Source organism: Notamacropus eugenii, chromosome 2 (genome assembly GCF_028372415.1).
Source record: "Notamacropus eugenii isolate mMacEug1 chromosome 2, mMacEug1.pri_v2, whole genome shotgun sequence".
Taxonomy (NCBI): domain Eukaryota; kingdom Metazoa; phylum Chordata; class Mammalia; order Diprotodontia; family Macropodidae; genus Notamacropus; species Notamacropus eugenii.
In genome coordinates, this window is record NC_092873.1 from 82,803,748 (window position 1) to 82,821,497 (window position 17,750).

At 35.3% G+C, this 17,750-nt stretch overlaps 1 protein-coding gene across 1 annotated transcript; it reads right to left on the bottom strand.

Annotated features, from left to right (window-relative positions):
- Positions 1-14,849: 14,849 nt before the first annotated feature.
- Positions 14,850-15,791, bottom strand: LOC140522704 (olfactory receptor 12D1-like). The gene has a single exon (XM_072638014.1). It carries the CDS (start codon positions 15,789-15,791, stop codon positions 14,850-14,852), a length of 942 nt encoding a protein of 313 aa, XP_072494115.1.
- Between the last annotated feature and the right edge of the window lie 1,959 nt (positions 15,792-17,750).

Sequence of the window (17,750 nt, forward strand, 5' to 3'; positions counted from 1 at the left end):
CAGGTCAGTTGTTTTTCCAATTAGATATTTTACATTTTCTTGTATCTTTTCATTCTTTAGATTCTATTTGACTGACTCTTGATATCTCATATATTCATCAGCTTCTACTTGCCCAATTCTGTTTTTTATCAAATTGTTATCTTCAGTTAACTTTTGCATTTCCTTTTCCATCTGTCCAATTATTCTTTTAAAGGAGTTATTTTCACCAGTGAGGTTTTGTACTTCCTTTTCCCTTTGCCCAATTTTCCTTTTTAACAAGCTGTTCTCTTTAGTGAATTCTTTTTTCATATTTTTAAAATCATTGGCCAGTTTTTCTTCTATTTCTCTAATTTGGGTTTTAAAATCCTTCCAGAGCTCTTCCAAGAAGACTCTTTCTGCTTCAGTTCAGTTCATATTCCCTTCTAAATCTTCAGGTGGGAGTACAATCTCAATGCTGAGCCCTTTGTTATTTATGTTTTGGTCTTTGTCCACATAGAAAGATTCTATGATCTTTTCTTTTCTGCTTTGCTTCTTACACATGATAATAACCCATTTCCCAGCTTTTAAAGTAGATCTCTGTGTCTGTGGCACAGGGAACTCTGCCTCACAGTTCTTGTGCCTAAAACTTGGGATTTTGTGTGTTATGGCCTCTGGTTCTTTCACCTAAAAGAAAAATCCTGCAGCTTACCTGGTACTGATCTGGCTAGTGTCTGAAAGCAGAGGCCAGGTGAAGTCTTTTTGGGTTTCCCCGTAGTTACCCTGGAGCTAACTCATTAAGTGTGGGGGAGGGGTGCTCTGGATCCTGTAGGTCTCCTCTGATGAGTTAGACCATAGGGAAGCTCAGGTGTCTGTGCTAGTGTCTTCCCGGATTTCCCTGGGGTTCTGCGGCATACTTGGGGTCCTGATGTTGGAAGTTGTTGGCTTCACACCCTGAGACTCAGTATCTTCTCCTAGTTTGTTTAGATGGGGCTGTCTGGGACAGCTCTTATCCTGCACGGATTGCCTTCAACCACAGCAAGAGGAACTCTTCTTAGCAATATTTCTAACATCACGGGCTGAGAGTCTGTACTCTCAGAATGGGTACATTCTGCTGCTCCCTCTGTTTCAGGATTTTCCTGAGGAGATATTCTCTTGGATTGTCAAAGCCAAAAAGATGAGGGAGATAGCAATTACCGATCACTGCACCATCTTGGCTCCTTGAACTTTTAAAAAACTTCAAAAATCAGATAAGAAAGATTGAGGAAAATTTAGGAAAAAAATACTAAGAGTGATCTGAAAAAATCAAGAAAATTATGAAAAGAAAGTCAACCAAAAGGAAAAAGTAGAACAGATTGTGAAGCATCTCTTCAGAAAAACAACTGGTCTAGAGATCAAATTGAAGAAAAACAATATAAGAATTGCTGGACTACCTGAAGGTTAAGATAAAAAAAAAAGCATCTTGATACAATTATTTTAAGAAACTCTTAAAGAAAATTGCCCTGAATTTCTAGAACAAGAAGTTAAATCAATAATAGAAAAAAATACACCCATACCTACCCAGGAGGAAAACATACAGGAATATGATAGCCACATTTCAAAGTTCCCAGGTTAAGGAGAAAATATTGCAAGCAACAAGAAAAAAAAAAAAACAATTAAACATAGTAGAGCTACAGTCAGGATCACACAAGAACTACCAGTGTCTATACTGAAGGTCTTGGAAGGTGTTGGAACACATTACATTTTGAAGAGCAAAAGAACTGGGGTTGCAACCAAAGGTAACTTATCCAGCATAATCCTGAATGGAAATAAAAGGATATTTATTGAATTGAAAGACTGGCAAGTGTTTGTGATAAAAAAGAGCAGAACTTAATGGAAAATTCAACATAGAAGGTCTAGAAGAATTATAAGGTAAATATTAAAGACTGATTATAAGGGACTCGATAAAGTCAAACTGTTTTTTTCTTTGTATGTGAAAGTGTTATCAGTACTCTTATGACTGTCATCATTTTTTGGAAAGTTTGAAAGAAAGCCTTGGGTTAAGCTGTGTATCATGCAGTGATTCTAAAAATAAAACTGAGTAGAGAGAGGTAAAAGGAGCAATTATCATGTAAGTGAGACATAAAAGAAAGAACTCATGCAGAAGAAGCAAGTGGGGAAGGAGGGTTGGCAATGCTGCAACCCTACTCTCACTGTAAATGGGAATAACGTACATACTAAAGGGTATAAAAGTCTTCTAAATTTAGAAACAAATAAGAGGGTGAGGGGAGAGGATGAGATAGACTTTTAGAAAGGTATGGAGGTTAAGAATTAAGAAGGGAGGGAATAAGACAGAAACAAATAGGTAAATTAAGGTGGAAGATGGAAGGAGAGGATAATGGAGGGACTTTTAGAAGGGCGGGTAGATTCAGATAGTGGGTAGAAGTAAATTAGATGAGTGAGAAGTAAGTGGGTGAGAAGGTTATTGAGGAGGGAAATACACAAGTTATTATAAGTATGCGAATGAGATGGATTTATCCATAAAATGAAAATGAATGGCAGAATGAATTAAAAATATGAATATGTCACTTTCAGTGAGAGATAAATAAATAATATGAGAGATATATAAAATGAAAATGAGAGATATATACAGAGTTAACATAAAGCACTGGAGAAGAATTTATTATGTTAAAAAGAAGCAGGGACAGCAATCATGATCTTAGACAAAGTTAAAGTTAAAAGATATTTAATTAAAAGAGAAAACCAGGGAAACTGTACTATGAATCACCAATATTGTTCAGTATTGTTTTAGATCATTTGAAATAATTAAACTACATAAAATACCTAAGTGTACCTGCTAAGATAGACACAGGAACTACATGAACATAATTACAGAACACTCTCTATACAAATAAAGTCAGATTAAAATAATTGGGGAAATATTCTTTGTTCATGGGTAGGTAAAGCCAATATAAATGACAATTTTACTTAGCTAATCTATTTATTTAATGCCATCTCAATTCAACTATTAAAAATTATTTTACTGAGGTAGAAAAATAATAAAAAATCATTTGGAAGAGCAAAAGTTCAAGAATTTCAAAAAAGTTAATGGAAAAAATATAAAGGAAGGAAACTTAGCAGTACAAAGATTTCAATTATAGTTTAAGGCAGTAAATATCAAAACTATCTGATACTGCCTCAGAAATTGAAAGGTAGAAGCATAGACATACAATACACAGTAGTAAAGGACTATAGCAACTTTTCATTTGACAAACATAAAGATTTAAACTTTGGGGATAAGAATTCATTACATTGTTGGAAAAACTGGAAAGCAATATGGCAGGAATTGGATATAAATCAATCTGTTAAACCATGTGCCAAGATAAGGTCAAAATGAATATATGGCCTAGGTATAAAGGGAGATATCCTTAGAATTTTTTTTTTTAAATGGAACATATTACCTATCAGACTCATGCATAATAGAATGATATATGAAGAAACAGAAGAAAGAGGGCATTGTTGAAGTATAAAATGGATAATTTTGATAGTATTAAATTGAAAATTTCTTGTACAAATAAAAGCAATGAACCCAAGATATGAAGGAAAGCAGAAAAATGGGGGGGGGGACTTTAATAGATCATCTCTCAGATAAAAGTCTTATTTCTCAAATATATAAAAAGTTTGTCAAATTTATAGGAATATGAATCATACCCCAATTGATGAATACTCAAATGATATGAACTGGCACTTTTTCAATGAAGAAATCAAAACTACATATAATTATATGGGGGAAAATGCTGTAAATCATTATTGATTTGAGAAATGCAAATCAGAATAACTTTGAGATATTATCTTATGCCTATCAGATTGGCTAACATGATAGATGTCATTTAGTTGGGAAATAGCTAAAAAAAGTGTGGTATAAGATTGTGATGGAACACTACTGTGATATAAAAAATGATGAACTTGTTAATTTAGAAATAACATGGAAAGACTTGTATCTATGAAGGAAGATGTTATCCACCTTCAGAGAAAGAACTGACTAATAGATATAAACATAGCATGATCATATATATATGTATGCGCATATGTGTATGTGTTACATATTTGTATATGAATGTGTTTGTAGATGTGTACGTATATGCACATATTCACATTTAATTCTAGCCTCCTCTAGGGTAGGATGAGGATGGAGGAAGAAAAAATTTTTTAATGTTTTATAATTGTATTCTAAGTTGCATGTCTCCTATGACTACACAGACCAAAACTCTCTTCCCTAGCTGACTTAAAGCCTAAACTCCTATGATTAAAATGTAAGTTACAGAAACCAAGATTTCATCTAAAGCTGAATATAAATAAGTTAAAAACAGATAAGATAGAGAATTACATTATATTCAAAGGCATCATAGATGATAAATCAAAATAAGTATACATAAATATACCCAATAAATGTAACATCTAAATACTCAAAGAAAATGTTAATCAAATTAGAAATACATAGAAAAAATTATAATAGTGGAGGATGACAATGTAGTCCTTTCAAATCCAGATAAATCTAACCAAAGGATAAATAAGAAAGCAGCTAAAGAACTGAATGGAACTTTAGAAAAATTAGAGATGATAGAGCTCTGATAGTTACTGAATGGGAATAGAAAAGAATCCATTTTCAGCTGCATTCAACACCTTTGCAAAAATTAATCTTATATTGAGACGTAAATATCTCTCCAAAAAGTATAGAAAAGCAGAAATACTAAACCCATCATTTGTTGATCATAATATAATGATAAGTATATTCAATAAGTAACCCTTCAACAATAAATTAAAGGTTATTAAAAACCAGCTCACACAATATTAAGTAGCTACTGGATTAAAGAAAAATTTTAAGAACTTTGATTAAAGAAAATGGCAGTAATGAGACAACCATACCAAAATGTAGAGGCTTCAGTTAAAGCAGTTCTGAGGGGAAATTGTATCTTACATATTTAAATATGTTCAACAACTAAGGAGAAAAAGAAACAACCAATGAAGTAGGCATGAATTTTTTTTAATTGAACAATGAAAATCTGCAACTAAATAATGAAGATATTCGGAAAATTAAATAAGATTAATAAATTTGAAAACAAAAGGCTGTCAAATTGATAAACAAACTAGATGCTCTTTTTAAAAATACTAATAAAAGTGAAGAGTTTGTTAAGCTCATTTAAAAAGAAAAGGAAAATTATATTTTTGCACAAAAAATGGGAACTTACAATATCTGAGGAGAAAAAAAGTTATCAGAAATTATTTATTCTATCAAAACTAAAATTTGGAAAAAATAGATGAATGTATAGAAAAATGCAAAATACCCAGATTAATAAAGGAGGAAGTAAGTTATTTTATTTGTTTATTAAATATCAGAAAACTCAATTGAACAAGCCATAAGGAAATTTCCAAAGGGAAAAAAAATCCATCCAAAGAGAAGAAAAGTATTTGTGTTGCAATACTTTCATTATGGCGCAGCAAAGTTTTGTCAGCAATTCTATTACTAGATCTGTATACCACAAAGAGTTCAAAAAAAAAGGTAAAGGACTTAATTGTACAAAAAAAAAATTAACATCAATTTTTTTGATGGTAAATAACTGGAAATTGAAGGGATACCCATCAACTGTGAAATGGTTGGACAATTTGTGGTATAGGGTTGTGATGGAATACTACTGGGCTATAGAAATGGGCAGCAGCATGGTTTCAGAAAAACCTGGGAAGACCAATATGAACTCATGCAAAGTAAAGTGATAGGAGAATATTGTACATAGTAACACAGGCATTTTCCTTTATATGCTTTGCCTGACTCCCACATGATGAACTGTCATTCATAACAAATTAAGAACAAAAATATAAAATAATACCCATGTTCCACAAGGGAAAGATACACTTTCTCAACTCCTCTATAAGGATAAGCGTGGTCATTATAATTTCACAAGGTTCAATTTTTTCGTTTTTCCATTTTCATTGTTGCAATTTATTTATATATTTTTCTTGGTTCTGTTTACTTCCCTCATCATCAGTTCATGTCTTCTCATACTTCTCTGAATTCTCCATGTTTCATTTCTTATGATTCTATAACATTTCATTAGATACATGTATCAATTTATTTACCGTATCCTCAATCAATAAACAACTATTTTCGTTTCAGTTATTGACTACCATAGAAGTAGTGCTTTAAATATTTCAACACCTGTGTGATATGGATCAAAGAACATGCACATTTTAGTCACTTTGTTAGTAAAATTCCAAACTGGATTCTAGAAGGAATGAATAAATTCCAACACAAATAGTATATTGGTGTATCTGTCTACTAATAGCCCCTCTAATATTAACTATTATTTTTTGCTACCGTTGGCAATTTCTTGTGCATTAAGTAAAACCTAAGACTTCCTTTGATTTGCAATTTCTCACTATGATCAACTTGGAGCGATTATTATTACTATTATTAAGAATTTGTAATTATTCTGAGAATGAGGTCTTTGTCAACTTCTTTAGGAAATGGCTAGATAGGGTACCAGATAGTGAGGTCCTCTTTCAAGCTGAATTGCCAAGGTTTCAAACTCTACTGCAGAAAGCATATGTCCAGTTGGCTGGCTTTTAGTCCAGTGTAATGATAATTTAAATGGGAAAATATTTCCCATTCATTGACAGACCCATGTGACCTGCTTAAATCAGATGGAAGCCTAAGTCACATATAGTGGGAGGAGCTTGCTGAAAGGGTGGAACAGGAAGGGTGGAGTAGACCTGGGAGGAAGTTGGTCAGGATAGTTGGAGTTGGAAAGGACACAGCCAAGCAGATAGCTAGGCTGGTGGGTGTTTGTTCATGGGAAGTTGATGGGGTGGGGAAAGGCTTGGAAATGCCTTTGTCCCCTGTAATGCAGATGGATATTTACTCATTGATTGCTATGACTGGTTTAGCTTTATGGTTTTGGGATTTGGTTTTCTGCTGTCTGAATAAATATTTTCTTCTGCCTTCTATATGCAGAGTCTGTTTTACTTTACAATCGATATTACCTTGGCAATACATAGGACATCATGGACAGGATTCCAGGGGATAAAATCTCTATTTGAAGGCAGAAAGGATTTAGAGGAAGAAATGAATGTTCTATGATGGGAGGATTTACCATATTCCTCTCTAGCAAGGTATTAGGCTGTAAGCACTGGACCCTGTGAAAATTGGAAAGTGAGGTTACAGAAGGAGGAAACAAGAGACTTGGAAAGGTGTTTGTTTGTTTGTTTGTTTGTGGGAAGGCCCCAGAGGGGCTTGGCAGGAAGGCTTGGAAATTCCTTTGTCCCCTGCAGTGGTAATGTGTATTGACTTCCTGGTTACTGACTGATTTGGTTCTCTGGTTTGGAGATTTGGCTTTCTGATGTCAGAATAAATGTTTTTCTTCTGCTTTCTATATGGAGAGTTTGTTATACTTTGCAATTGAGAACTATGCCTGCATATTCATAGTCACCATCAGCGCTGCGCATATTGCCTTGGTGATACACTCAGTCAAACATACATTTACTTAAATGATTATTTTAGAAACACAGGGCAAACACTCACACAGAGGTCAGAAGAAGCAGTATAAGACACACTGAAGGTATTTCTGAAGAATTTTAGTATCAGTTGGGGGACACTGACCCAGTACTGCCTAGCATGGAGTGTTCAGCTCAAAAAAGGTGTTGTCTATAAGTGAATCAGAATTACAGTAGCACAAAGAGTTTGTGAAATGCACAAATCTGAGGACATTTGCATCCCAAATGTTCATATGAACTAATTATAGCTGACCTGTGGAAGAGCTTTATGGCCCCATATTGGATTGATCAACCACAGTCAAACACATCATGCCTTGAGTCCAATATCACGATGTCATTGGTCCTCTTCAAGTACAAAGAACAAACTACAGGGAATAGCTCTTGAGTTTAGCTACTTATTTTCACTCCGTAACACAACTTAGTTTCCAAATATTCATCAGATAAAAAAGACATTTCCCATTCAGCAGTTTCCTTTATTCTGATTTCACTGATTTTGTGTATGCAAGACTTCAATGCAATGTAATCAAAATTATCTATTTTGTTTTTTATTGCTTCTATCTCCTGTTTAGCTTATTATTCTCCCCCTAATTGTGGGAATGAAAGATACCTCTACAAATTTTACCAGTTTTTTTCTGTGATGTAATATTTTATATTTAAGTTTAATATCTTTTTTGGACTTTAGTGTGAATATAAGCTAAAACAGCATTCAAAACCAATGTTTTGGGGGTGGAGCCAAGATGGTGGAGAAGAAAGACACACATATGCAGGCTCTCCCCACACAGTCCATAAAATACCTGTAGAGAGGGACTCTCAACAAGTTCTGGAGCAGCAGAAGTGGAGAGCAATGGAGTGAAGGAGATTTCCAGCCCAGGGTAACCCGAGGGGCCCACAGGAAAGATCTGTTGCACAGGACATGGAGTGGAGCCCAGCCCAGCCTTGACTGGTGCAGCGTGGCTCAGCTCTAGGAGAAGGACAGCTCAGGAGTGGAATCTCCAGGTGCAGTAGCAGCATTCGCAGATCCCTCAACCCATAGGCACCAAAGGTCAGTGACAGGGTTTTTTCAGCTGGCTGGGAAGGGAGAAGGACCTTCCCATAGCTTTGGCCTTAGGCAGCAGCCACAGAGGCCACATTGGGCGGGCAGCAGCAGTTCCCACGGCAGCCCCCACAGCAGCCCCTACAGCAGCCCACATCCATTGTTGGATCGTGAAAACCCTTGGGAGCACTGAGGAGCTAATTATTATCTCACCCCTGTGTAAAAGCCCTGAGGCAGCTGGCCTTTGTCTCGCACTGAATGGTGGCCCTGCCCCCACAGTGTGACTGAATCCCAGCCCCCCAGTGCTGACTTGGTGGAACTGGAGGCCAGGTGGCTATGGAGAGGAAACTGCTAAGAATCTGGGCACAAAAATTTCTTCCTACTCCCAGACCAGTGTACATGCTTGATTGTGCCACTTTGGAGGAACAGAGATCTTACAGGTTCCCAGAGTATACCCTACTCTTGACAAAGGACCCAAAAGTCAAATAACTGGTTGGGAAAATGCGAAAAAAAGGGGGAAAAAAATAAGATTATAGAAGGTTACTTTCTTGGTGAATAGATATCTTCTTCCATCTTTTCAGATGAGGAAGAACAATGCTTACCATCAGGGAAAGACATAAAAGTCAAGGCTTCTGTATCCCAAAACCGATGTTTTGCCAGAATGAAGTCTGGCCCAAACAGTTCTCATCTTGTCATTGCTGTAATTACTATGTCTAGAACTATATCATATAATGGTTGGCATGGTCCCAAGGGTGTGTTGAAACCAATTCCCACCACCTCACAAGAGCCAATTGTTGTATTTTCATTATAAACATTTCTACCTCAGAAATAGGTAAATGCAATAAATGAGAATTTGTTATATTTTGCTGATTGTGTGGATGTAATAAAGTGACAAAAATGTTAGAAATGCTGACTAAACTTAAAAGTGTGTCATCTGTACATTTACTTTTTTTTAGAGAGCTGGTTATTAAAAACATTTGCCAACATACCCCTTGATATACTGAATCCTAGCTTTATGACTGTATTTATTGAGAAAGTATGTATTGTTTTCTTAATTAAAACAGTTTTGACCTTTGATTTTAGATACACTTTGACTTTTGATATGCACTTTTATTACATTTAATAATCCTTCCTTGTATAAGCCCTCAGACTTTTTAGTATAACTCAGCATTGTGCTTTTTAAAGTCTTTTTCTGGCATATGATGTAGTCACACGGTTTGGGTTTTTAATGTGATTAATTATGTTATCTGTTTTCCTAATACTAAATCATCCTCACATGTCTGGTATAAATGAAAATTAGTTGAAGTGAATTTTTTTTAATAGTATTGTATATGCTGGGATTTTGTTTACACATGTTTTGTTCAAATTTATTAATGATTTTCTATTTCATTGTCATTTTCTTTCTCAGTCTTTGATATGTATAACATAGTTATTCATTGTTCCATAAATCTTTGCTAAAATTTGCCTATAAATCCATCTATTCCAGTGTCCCTTTTACTTTGGATTTTTATCAAAACTTTTTAACAACCACTACCATGACTTATTAAGTACTTCCTCTATTCCATACATTGTGTTGGGCACTGGGAATTCAAAGACAAAAGCAAAATGGTATTTGCAAAAGAGTCTCTTCCTTGTACAACTAGGCTATCCTCTTTTAGGATATGGTGTCTCACACAATCAACTCACTTCTAGGAGGGGTTCAAGCAGAGCACCCGGTTACTCCTCTGGTTCCTCACAATATTCAGTGATACTATTGTTTCCAATTATCTCTGCTACTGACTTAGATTGCTGAGGGAAATTCTAAGGACTCTTGACTTTTCAAAGCCCACAAGGTCATAACCTGATCAATGATATCTCCAGAGACTAACTCTATGATCATGAAAGGATAAGCAAAAAGAAGCATATGTGCTCACACATATATGATAGGTAGGTAGGGAGATAAGGCAGCCATTGCCTCCAATGTTACTTCTATTCAGATAGCTCACAAAAGTTCTTGTTTCACTTGTTTCCAGGAAAGAGGAGAGCAAAAAAGAGCATAAAGGACTATTATCCCTTTGTATGAAAATTCAATTCCATCTCCATTCTTCCTAAGTCATCAGTCATTGCCCTTAGAAGTCAATCACAATACTTTTTAGTACCACATAGCAGACTCCTCAATCATCATGGTCAGAGGCATCTTCTAAAGTTCCACATGTTAGACTGGCATCAGGCAGACAATGTCCAAACTTCAAGGACTGGAACCACATTGAACATTTTTACTCCCATTATGCTTTAATTTAAAATTTGTTACTGTTATATATGTATGTATGTATGTATGTATATGTACCCCTTGTTTTGAGTGTCTATGTCTCACAAACACTGTGGAAACTTCATTGTCTCTTTAAGTGTATGGAAGCTAAATGGAATTTGGGCTAAAGTAGTTTGTACTGGTAATTTGGAGTGAATTCTTGGATTTACAGCAAGAAACAGACTTCTCCAAGACTGACATAACCCACCCTCAGAATCAGTTCAGGTTTGAGAAAGAAAAAGCTGGAAAAAAATTGCAAGCCTGACAGAAACAATCAGTACCCATTGGACCTAACTGGAAAAAGTTCTTCTTGACCAAAAACAAGAAAACAGTTGTATGCATAAGGAAATAGCAGCAATTGAGAATGTCCCAAATGATAACTTCAAGGGAGTGAAGCTCCTAATGCCGGTGCCTAATCAGATGCAATATGATTATCCAGAGCTCAAGAAGCAGCTGAAAAATCACAAGCATTTGGATCAACAACATAAGGAAATTAATGTGACAATGAAGCTAAACTAAACTTAGGTAAGTTAAACTAAGCTAAACTAAAATTAGAAGTAAAAAATGAACTCAGAACTGATCTTAAGAATTTAAACCAGTCTCTTCCAGAGTTGCTAGAAGATCTAGAAGCCATTTTTGAAAAGGTAAAGATCCTAGAGCATGAACTAGAACATTTGTAAAAGAACTTTCCATTTTCCACTGACAAGAAACATCAGTAGTCTTTTTAAGAGAAGCTTAACTTTTTCAAAATTCACATCATCTAAGAGCACTGGCATGGGGAAGCAATGAGAGAGAAACTAAGTCACTATGAAGACAGACTCAAAGCCCAACTTTGCTGCTCTACGTTCGAGCAAGTAGAGGTTTTAATGAAAGGTAAACAACAAACAGAAGGCATTTTACACAGTTTGAAGAAACAAGTTGATGCTTTGCCTGCATTTGTTACCAGCACCACTACAGATTCTATGCTTCTGGCACCCAGTTTGTCACAACTGGAAGCTTCTCTACTTGAAGTCTGCCATGTCAGGAACCAGGGAAGGGCCTTGCCACAATAACCTGGCCACAAGAGATTACTTGGAACACTTTTGCCTTCCATAACTCTACTACCTCACTAACTGGCAAGTCAGAGTTCCTCTTTTCTGACCTTGCTAAAAGCAAACTCTGATCCAGGCCCTTCTTCCTATGGACAATATGTTTTATGCCGTGAATGCAACAATTTTTGTAAGTCATTTGTACATATGGAAATCAAACAGGGTGTAAAGCTAATACCACAGGTTTTAAAAACATGCCATTCCTTTGAAATACACATGGCAGGGTGTAAACTGAAAGGTCTGTACTGATGTAGCTGAACACATTACTGAATTTAAATCCTTCTACATTCATTAATATTATGAAGTTTATATTTTATGTAAAATATATTTTCAAATAAAAAATTAAACAAAAAAAATATATGACTATGAGGTGCTTCTCCCTATGAATCATAGAACCTCAAATATTGCAAATGAAATATACAGGGAGAAAGTGTATATTTTATTTGTAATGTTTGAGGTTCTATGATTAAACTGCAGAGAAGACAGAAGATGATATTAAATTTATTTTTGGTCAGAAAAAAATTTTGATTTGTTATAAAGGAGCGCTATAAATAACATCAGGTTCACTTAAAAAGTCCATAGGTTATATAAAAATATAAATTCTCTGAAGAGTCGATAAAAAGCTAGCAAATATAGTATATTCCAGGAATACTGCTTCCTGTGCTTAGGTGAGAAAGCTCAAAGAGAAAGAATCAAGGTAGCTTATTTGCCAAGATACTAAATTTGACATTTTTCTTGGGAAAAAATGTTTTTTTAAAAATATTCTTAAGAGACTAATCAGTTTCTAAATTAAATTAAATGGTGAGAGGCTGAGTTTTCAGATAAGTGAAAAACAGTTAAAGATCCTTAGGATATAAACTTTCTAAAGGACAAAATATTGTAAATAATTATGTGTCTGCTTTTTATTTCATTTCATTTGTCAATAAATTGTATACATTCAGTTTTTTACTATTTGTTTCATAATAGAGAAATGAGTGGTAAATATAAGGAAGGTTTCTCCAGTATATTAAATAATGATTGGTTAATGGACTCAGATGGTGGTTAAGTTAATTAATGTAAAAGATTACAAATTTACTAAGAAAAATAAATGATCACAACAACCCTGGATCACTCTAAAGCTCAGGAAGATAACAGTAAGTAAAAGAATGAGTCAAGTGGAAGGCTTAGGAGTGACATAAAAGTGAGATTAGCCATATCTCATAATATTGCTTACACATGGGGGTATTGGAGCATGGCTATTCTTTTCTAACCAGATACATATAGTGTCTGAATCTAGTTTTTTTCTTCTCAATTTATAAGTACTCGTCATTGTCTAAAAATAAAATAAAACAATATTAAGGGCTTATATTTTTATTCCATCCTAAGATATAAATTGTACTGTTTTTAAAACCTTGCAATATAATCAATATGTTTCCTGGTTTTGCTTGGCTATACTTATTTACTGTAAGGACATGATCTCTGTAGTAAGTGGTGAGAGTAATATTTAAAAAAAAGAAAAAAGGAAGAAAATAAGAATTGAAAATCTTTCAAGAAAAAAATGCGATTTTCCATCTAGAAGGTATGATATTTTGAGTGTTTTGTCAGAACCAGAATCAAATGACAAAGGAAGAGCCCTTGAAGGAATTAATGTAACATTCTTGGAAGAGTATAAGAGTTGCAAGCAAAAGATAATGATTCAAATCATTGTTCTTCCACTTACTCAACTTTGAACCAAGCACGTACCATCTCAGGATTCCATTTCCAATAGGAAAAATAAAGAAGTGAGGATGAAATTATCTTGAAAGGTTCGGTCTTACTCTACTATACAACTGTACTGTAATACACTTTTTTAAGAAATTAATTTATTTTTAATTTGCAAAATTAACTTCCATAAGTTTTAAATTTTTCTCGTCTCCTTTCTTTATCCCCTCTCCAAGATCACATTCAATCAAATGTACACTCTATATATACATTCTTATTAAAAATATTTTCCCATTAGTGGTGTTGTATAAAAGAATTAGAATGTATGGGAGGAGTCATGAGAAAAACAAAACAAATCAAAAAAAGAGAATGAATAGTATTCTTCAGTCTGCATTCAGACTCGATGTTTTTTTGTCTGGATATGAATAGCATGTTCTAGAATGAATATTTTGTTGTTATTTTAGGTTCTTTCATTGCTGAGAATAGCTAAGTCTATCGAGTCATAGACAGCACAATGTGGCTGTTATTGTGTGTAATGTTATCTTGGTACTGCTCACTTCACTCAGCATCAATTCATATAAGTCTTTCCAGGTTTTTCTGAGGTCCATCTGATCATTATTTCATAGCACAATACTTTGCCACAACTTGTTCAGTTATTCCTCAATTGATGAACGTACCCTCAAATTCCAGTTCTTGGCCACCACAAAAAGAGATGCTATAAATATTTTTGTACATGTTGCCCCTTTCCCAGTTTTGAGGCATCTTTGGGATACAACACTAGAAGTGGTATTGCTGAATCAAAGGGTATACATATTTTTAAAAACTTCTGGACATAGCTCCAAATTGCTCTCCAGAATGGTTCTATTACTTCACAACTCCACCAACAGCGCATTAGTGTTGCAATTTTCCCACATCTTCTCCAGCATTTATAATATTCCTGTCTTGTCATGTTAGACAATCAGACAGGTGGTTATGCGTTTTTAATACTCCAGTAACTACCAGAGTAGGGAAGAATGTTCCAAAAGTCATGAAGTTTTAATTGAAAATTAATGGGAAATGGAGAGAGAAGGTTAGTCTTAGAGTAGGAATCAACTGAAGTTCACACTCTTAGAACTTAGGGTTCCTAAACCTTTAAAAACACCTCAGTTACATCTATCTCATCACTCAAAAAAAATCAGCAGTTGATGATGGTCCAAACACATTATATATCTAAACCCAGAAATTCAATTAGACTTCTTCTTCTTCTTCTATAAATTAAAAATAACCCCAGAATAGTTCTTTAAAAGTGTTCAGGCCACAATTTCTTTCTAATGGCTTTGTTGAGTGCCCCTTTCACATCCTCATTCCTCAAGGTATAGACCAGTGGATTAAGAACTGGAGTAACTACACTGTACATGATGGCCAATATTTGGTCCTGATCCATGGTGCTGCCTGAAGTGGAATCAATATAGATGAAAACAGCAGGTACATAGAAAAAAATGACCACTATGCAGTGAGAAGCACAAGTTGATAATGCTTTCTGAAGCACACTACAAGAACGACTCTTGAAAAGGAGAAAACTGATAATGTAGAAGTACGAGAGGAGTATAAAGAAGAAGAGGCTAATGGCAATAGTGCCAGTGACTGTTTCAAGCAACCACTGGTTGAGCTCTGTGTTCCCACAAGCCAGATCCAGTAGTGGTTTGATATCACAGAAGAAGTGTTGGATATGGTTGGATCCACAGAATGTCAAGTGGGAAGTCATAATGGAATGGAGTAAGGCATGGAAAAAACCAGTGATCCAGGTTATAGCAGCCAAGGAGAGACAAACTTGGTGCTTCATGAGAGTCATATAGTGGAGTGGATTACAGATGGCCACAAAGCGATCAAAGGCCATGACACTCAGAAGGGTGGCCTCTGTGCTACCAAGGAAATGGAAGAAATGGAGCTGAGTAATACAGCCCAAAAAGGAGATGGTCTTGTGGGTGGAGAGGAAGTCATCTAGCATTTTGGGCAATGTTACTGTGGAACAGCAGATATCCAGACAGGAAAGGTTACCCAGGAAGAAATACATGGGGGAATGGAGTTGAGGCTCAGAGATGACAATCACCAAGATGGTACCATTTCCAGTAAGGATGAGGATGTACATGATGAGAAAAATGGCAAAGAGGAAAGGTTCCAGTTCCCGAGTGTCTGTTATTCCAAGAAGAATAAACTCATTCACTGAGGTATGGTTAGGCATTGCTGCAAAAGAACATAAGAAAGGTAAGAAGTGCTATACTGTCTCCAACCTGTGGTTGAGGCATCATTGAATTCTGCTGTTAAAATGACACTAAAACATGGAAGTGTAATTGTTGTTCTCCATGACACCAACCTCAAATAGTGTGAAGATATCATAACATCTCTAACAATGTGTAGACAAATAAGAGAGTTTAAGCCTTGTGAGCAGAAGGTCCATGCCTTTTCTAAGCATTAGTCCTCTTCCACCACCTGCCTCAGTCTTCCATGTGCAATAGAAGCCTAATAAACATTTTTGAAATTCAATCAAATTAACTGAATTAAATTAAACACCAGTGGGATGGCTTTGTCATCACTATCAAACTCTTGAAACAACTCTCTTATTCTTTCCCAGCCCCATCATCTATTTTTATATTCACAATAACTTACAGTCTCATTTTTAATTTAAGCTGATAGAGAATCATGAAGAGGGGTGAATGAGAAGAGTGCCATTAAATATACTCTTAATCACATAAAAATGATGCTTAGGTTTTTTCTACTTATTTTTATTAATGCTACTGCTCCCCGTACACCCAGGTATCTGAAACATTTTGGTAGGAGGAATACCATTATTTTTAAGTAAAAGGAGGCAATAAATGAAAAAATGATGTTCCCAGGGTAAAGAACAAGAAATATCTGCACTTCCTCATTGGGATGAGGAGAGGACTCAATGAAATGAAAACATTTAATTTCCTTCACAACTCTAAACTTCAATGGAGGACCCTTTAAAATTCTTATCAGTAAAAAATGGTTTGAAAGAGACAAACTATTTTTTAGCTGATAAGAAGCAACAAGCTTATTAGAAAGCAACTAAGCAATTATAATTTTTACACTAAATGGACTTCCTGACTCTGAGGAAAAACTGGAATTAATATGCCTACCCAGATGACTTCCATGAAAACTGCAACACCTAGACCTCCCTTCTACCACAAATGACGTGCTTTCTTGTGTGTTTTTATTATGGTAAGCAACCTAAGCAACCTTATGAATATGCAAGACCATGGAAGAGAGTTAGGAGAAGCAGGGATTTACCTGGAGTGAAAGGGGTATGTGAGAGTGTGCCTGTGTGTTTGAGTGAGAGAGACAGAGAGAGAGAGACAGATGCAGAGACAGAGAGAGACAGAGAACAGGGGTAGAAATGAAGAGAAGGAGACGTGTAGGGAGAGAGAGAAAGAAAGAGATTGACAGACAGATAAAAAGATAAAGATGGAAAAACACACAGAAAGAGGAGAGTATAAGTCTTTGGATTTTGAAAAATCATAATTCTCTTTCTAATGATAACACCCTAATTTCCCTTTTCATATCCAATTACACACACCAGATTGCAATTTTTCTTTGTTTAAGTGGTCATTTTGCTGTCCTCTGGCCTTGGCCAAGGATTGTGCATTATTGTCAAGTCCACATGTGACTCAGACTTAGAGCCTTTCTTAATTCCTTTTTCTCTTGAAATAGTGAGACTTCTGAAGTATTACTTCTAAAGGAAACATTACTCTAAATTGCTACATTACCTAACAGTATAATGCCAGCCTCAACACCATGCACAGTCGGTGGCCTTCAGCAATGACCAATATCAAAATGACTTTGCTTTCAGGAAAAAAAAAAAGTCTTCAGAGCATGAGGAGATACCACCAGTGCAAAAGCACTGGATGTGAAGATAAAGGACTAGGATTCAAGTCCTATTTCTGCCACTTGTTTATTAATTTAATGGACTTTGTCAGGTCATTTAAACATTTCTAACTCTCTACAAGGAAGTATTTGGAAATATCACTGGGTTTGTCAGAGGACACGTGTTCAATCATGAGTTTTTCTATTTACTACCTATAATGCTTTGAAACAGTCATTTAAACTCTCTGGGACTCAGTCTTCTTATTTATAAAATCAAAGTATTACACTGGGTGATCTATGATGACTCATCTGATTCTAA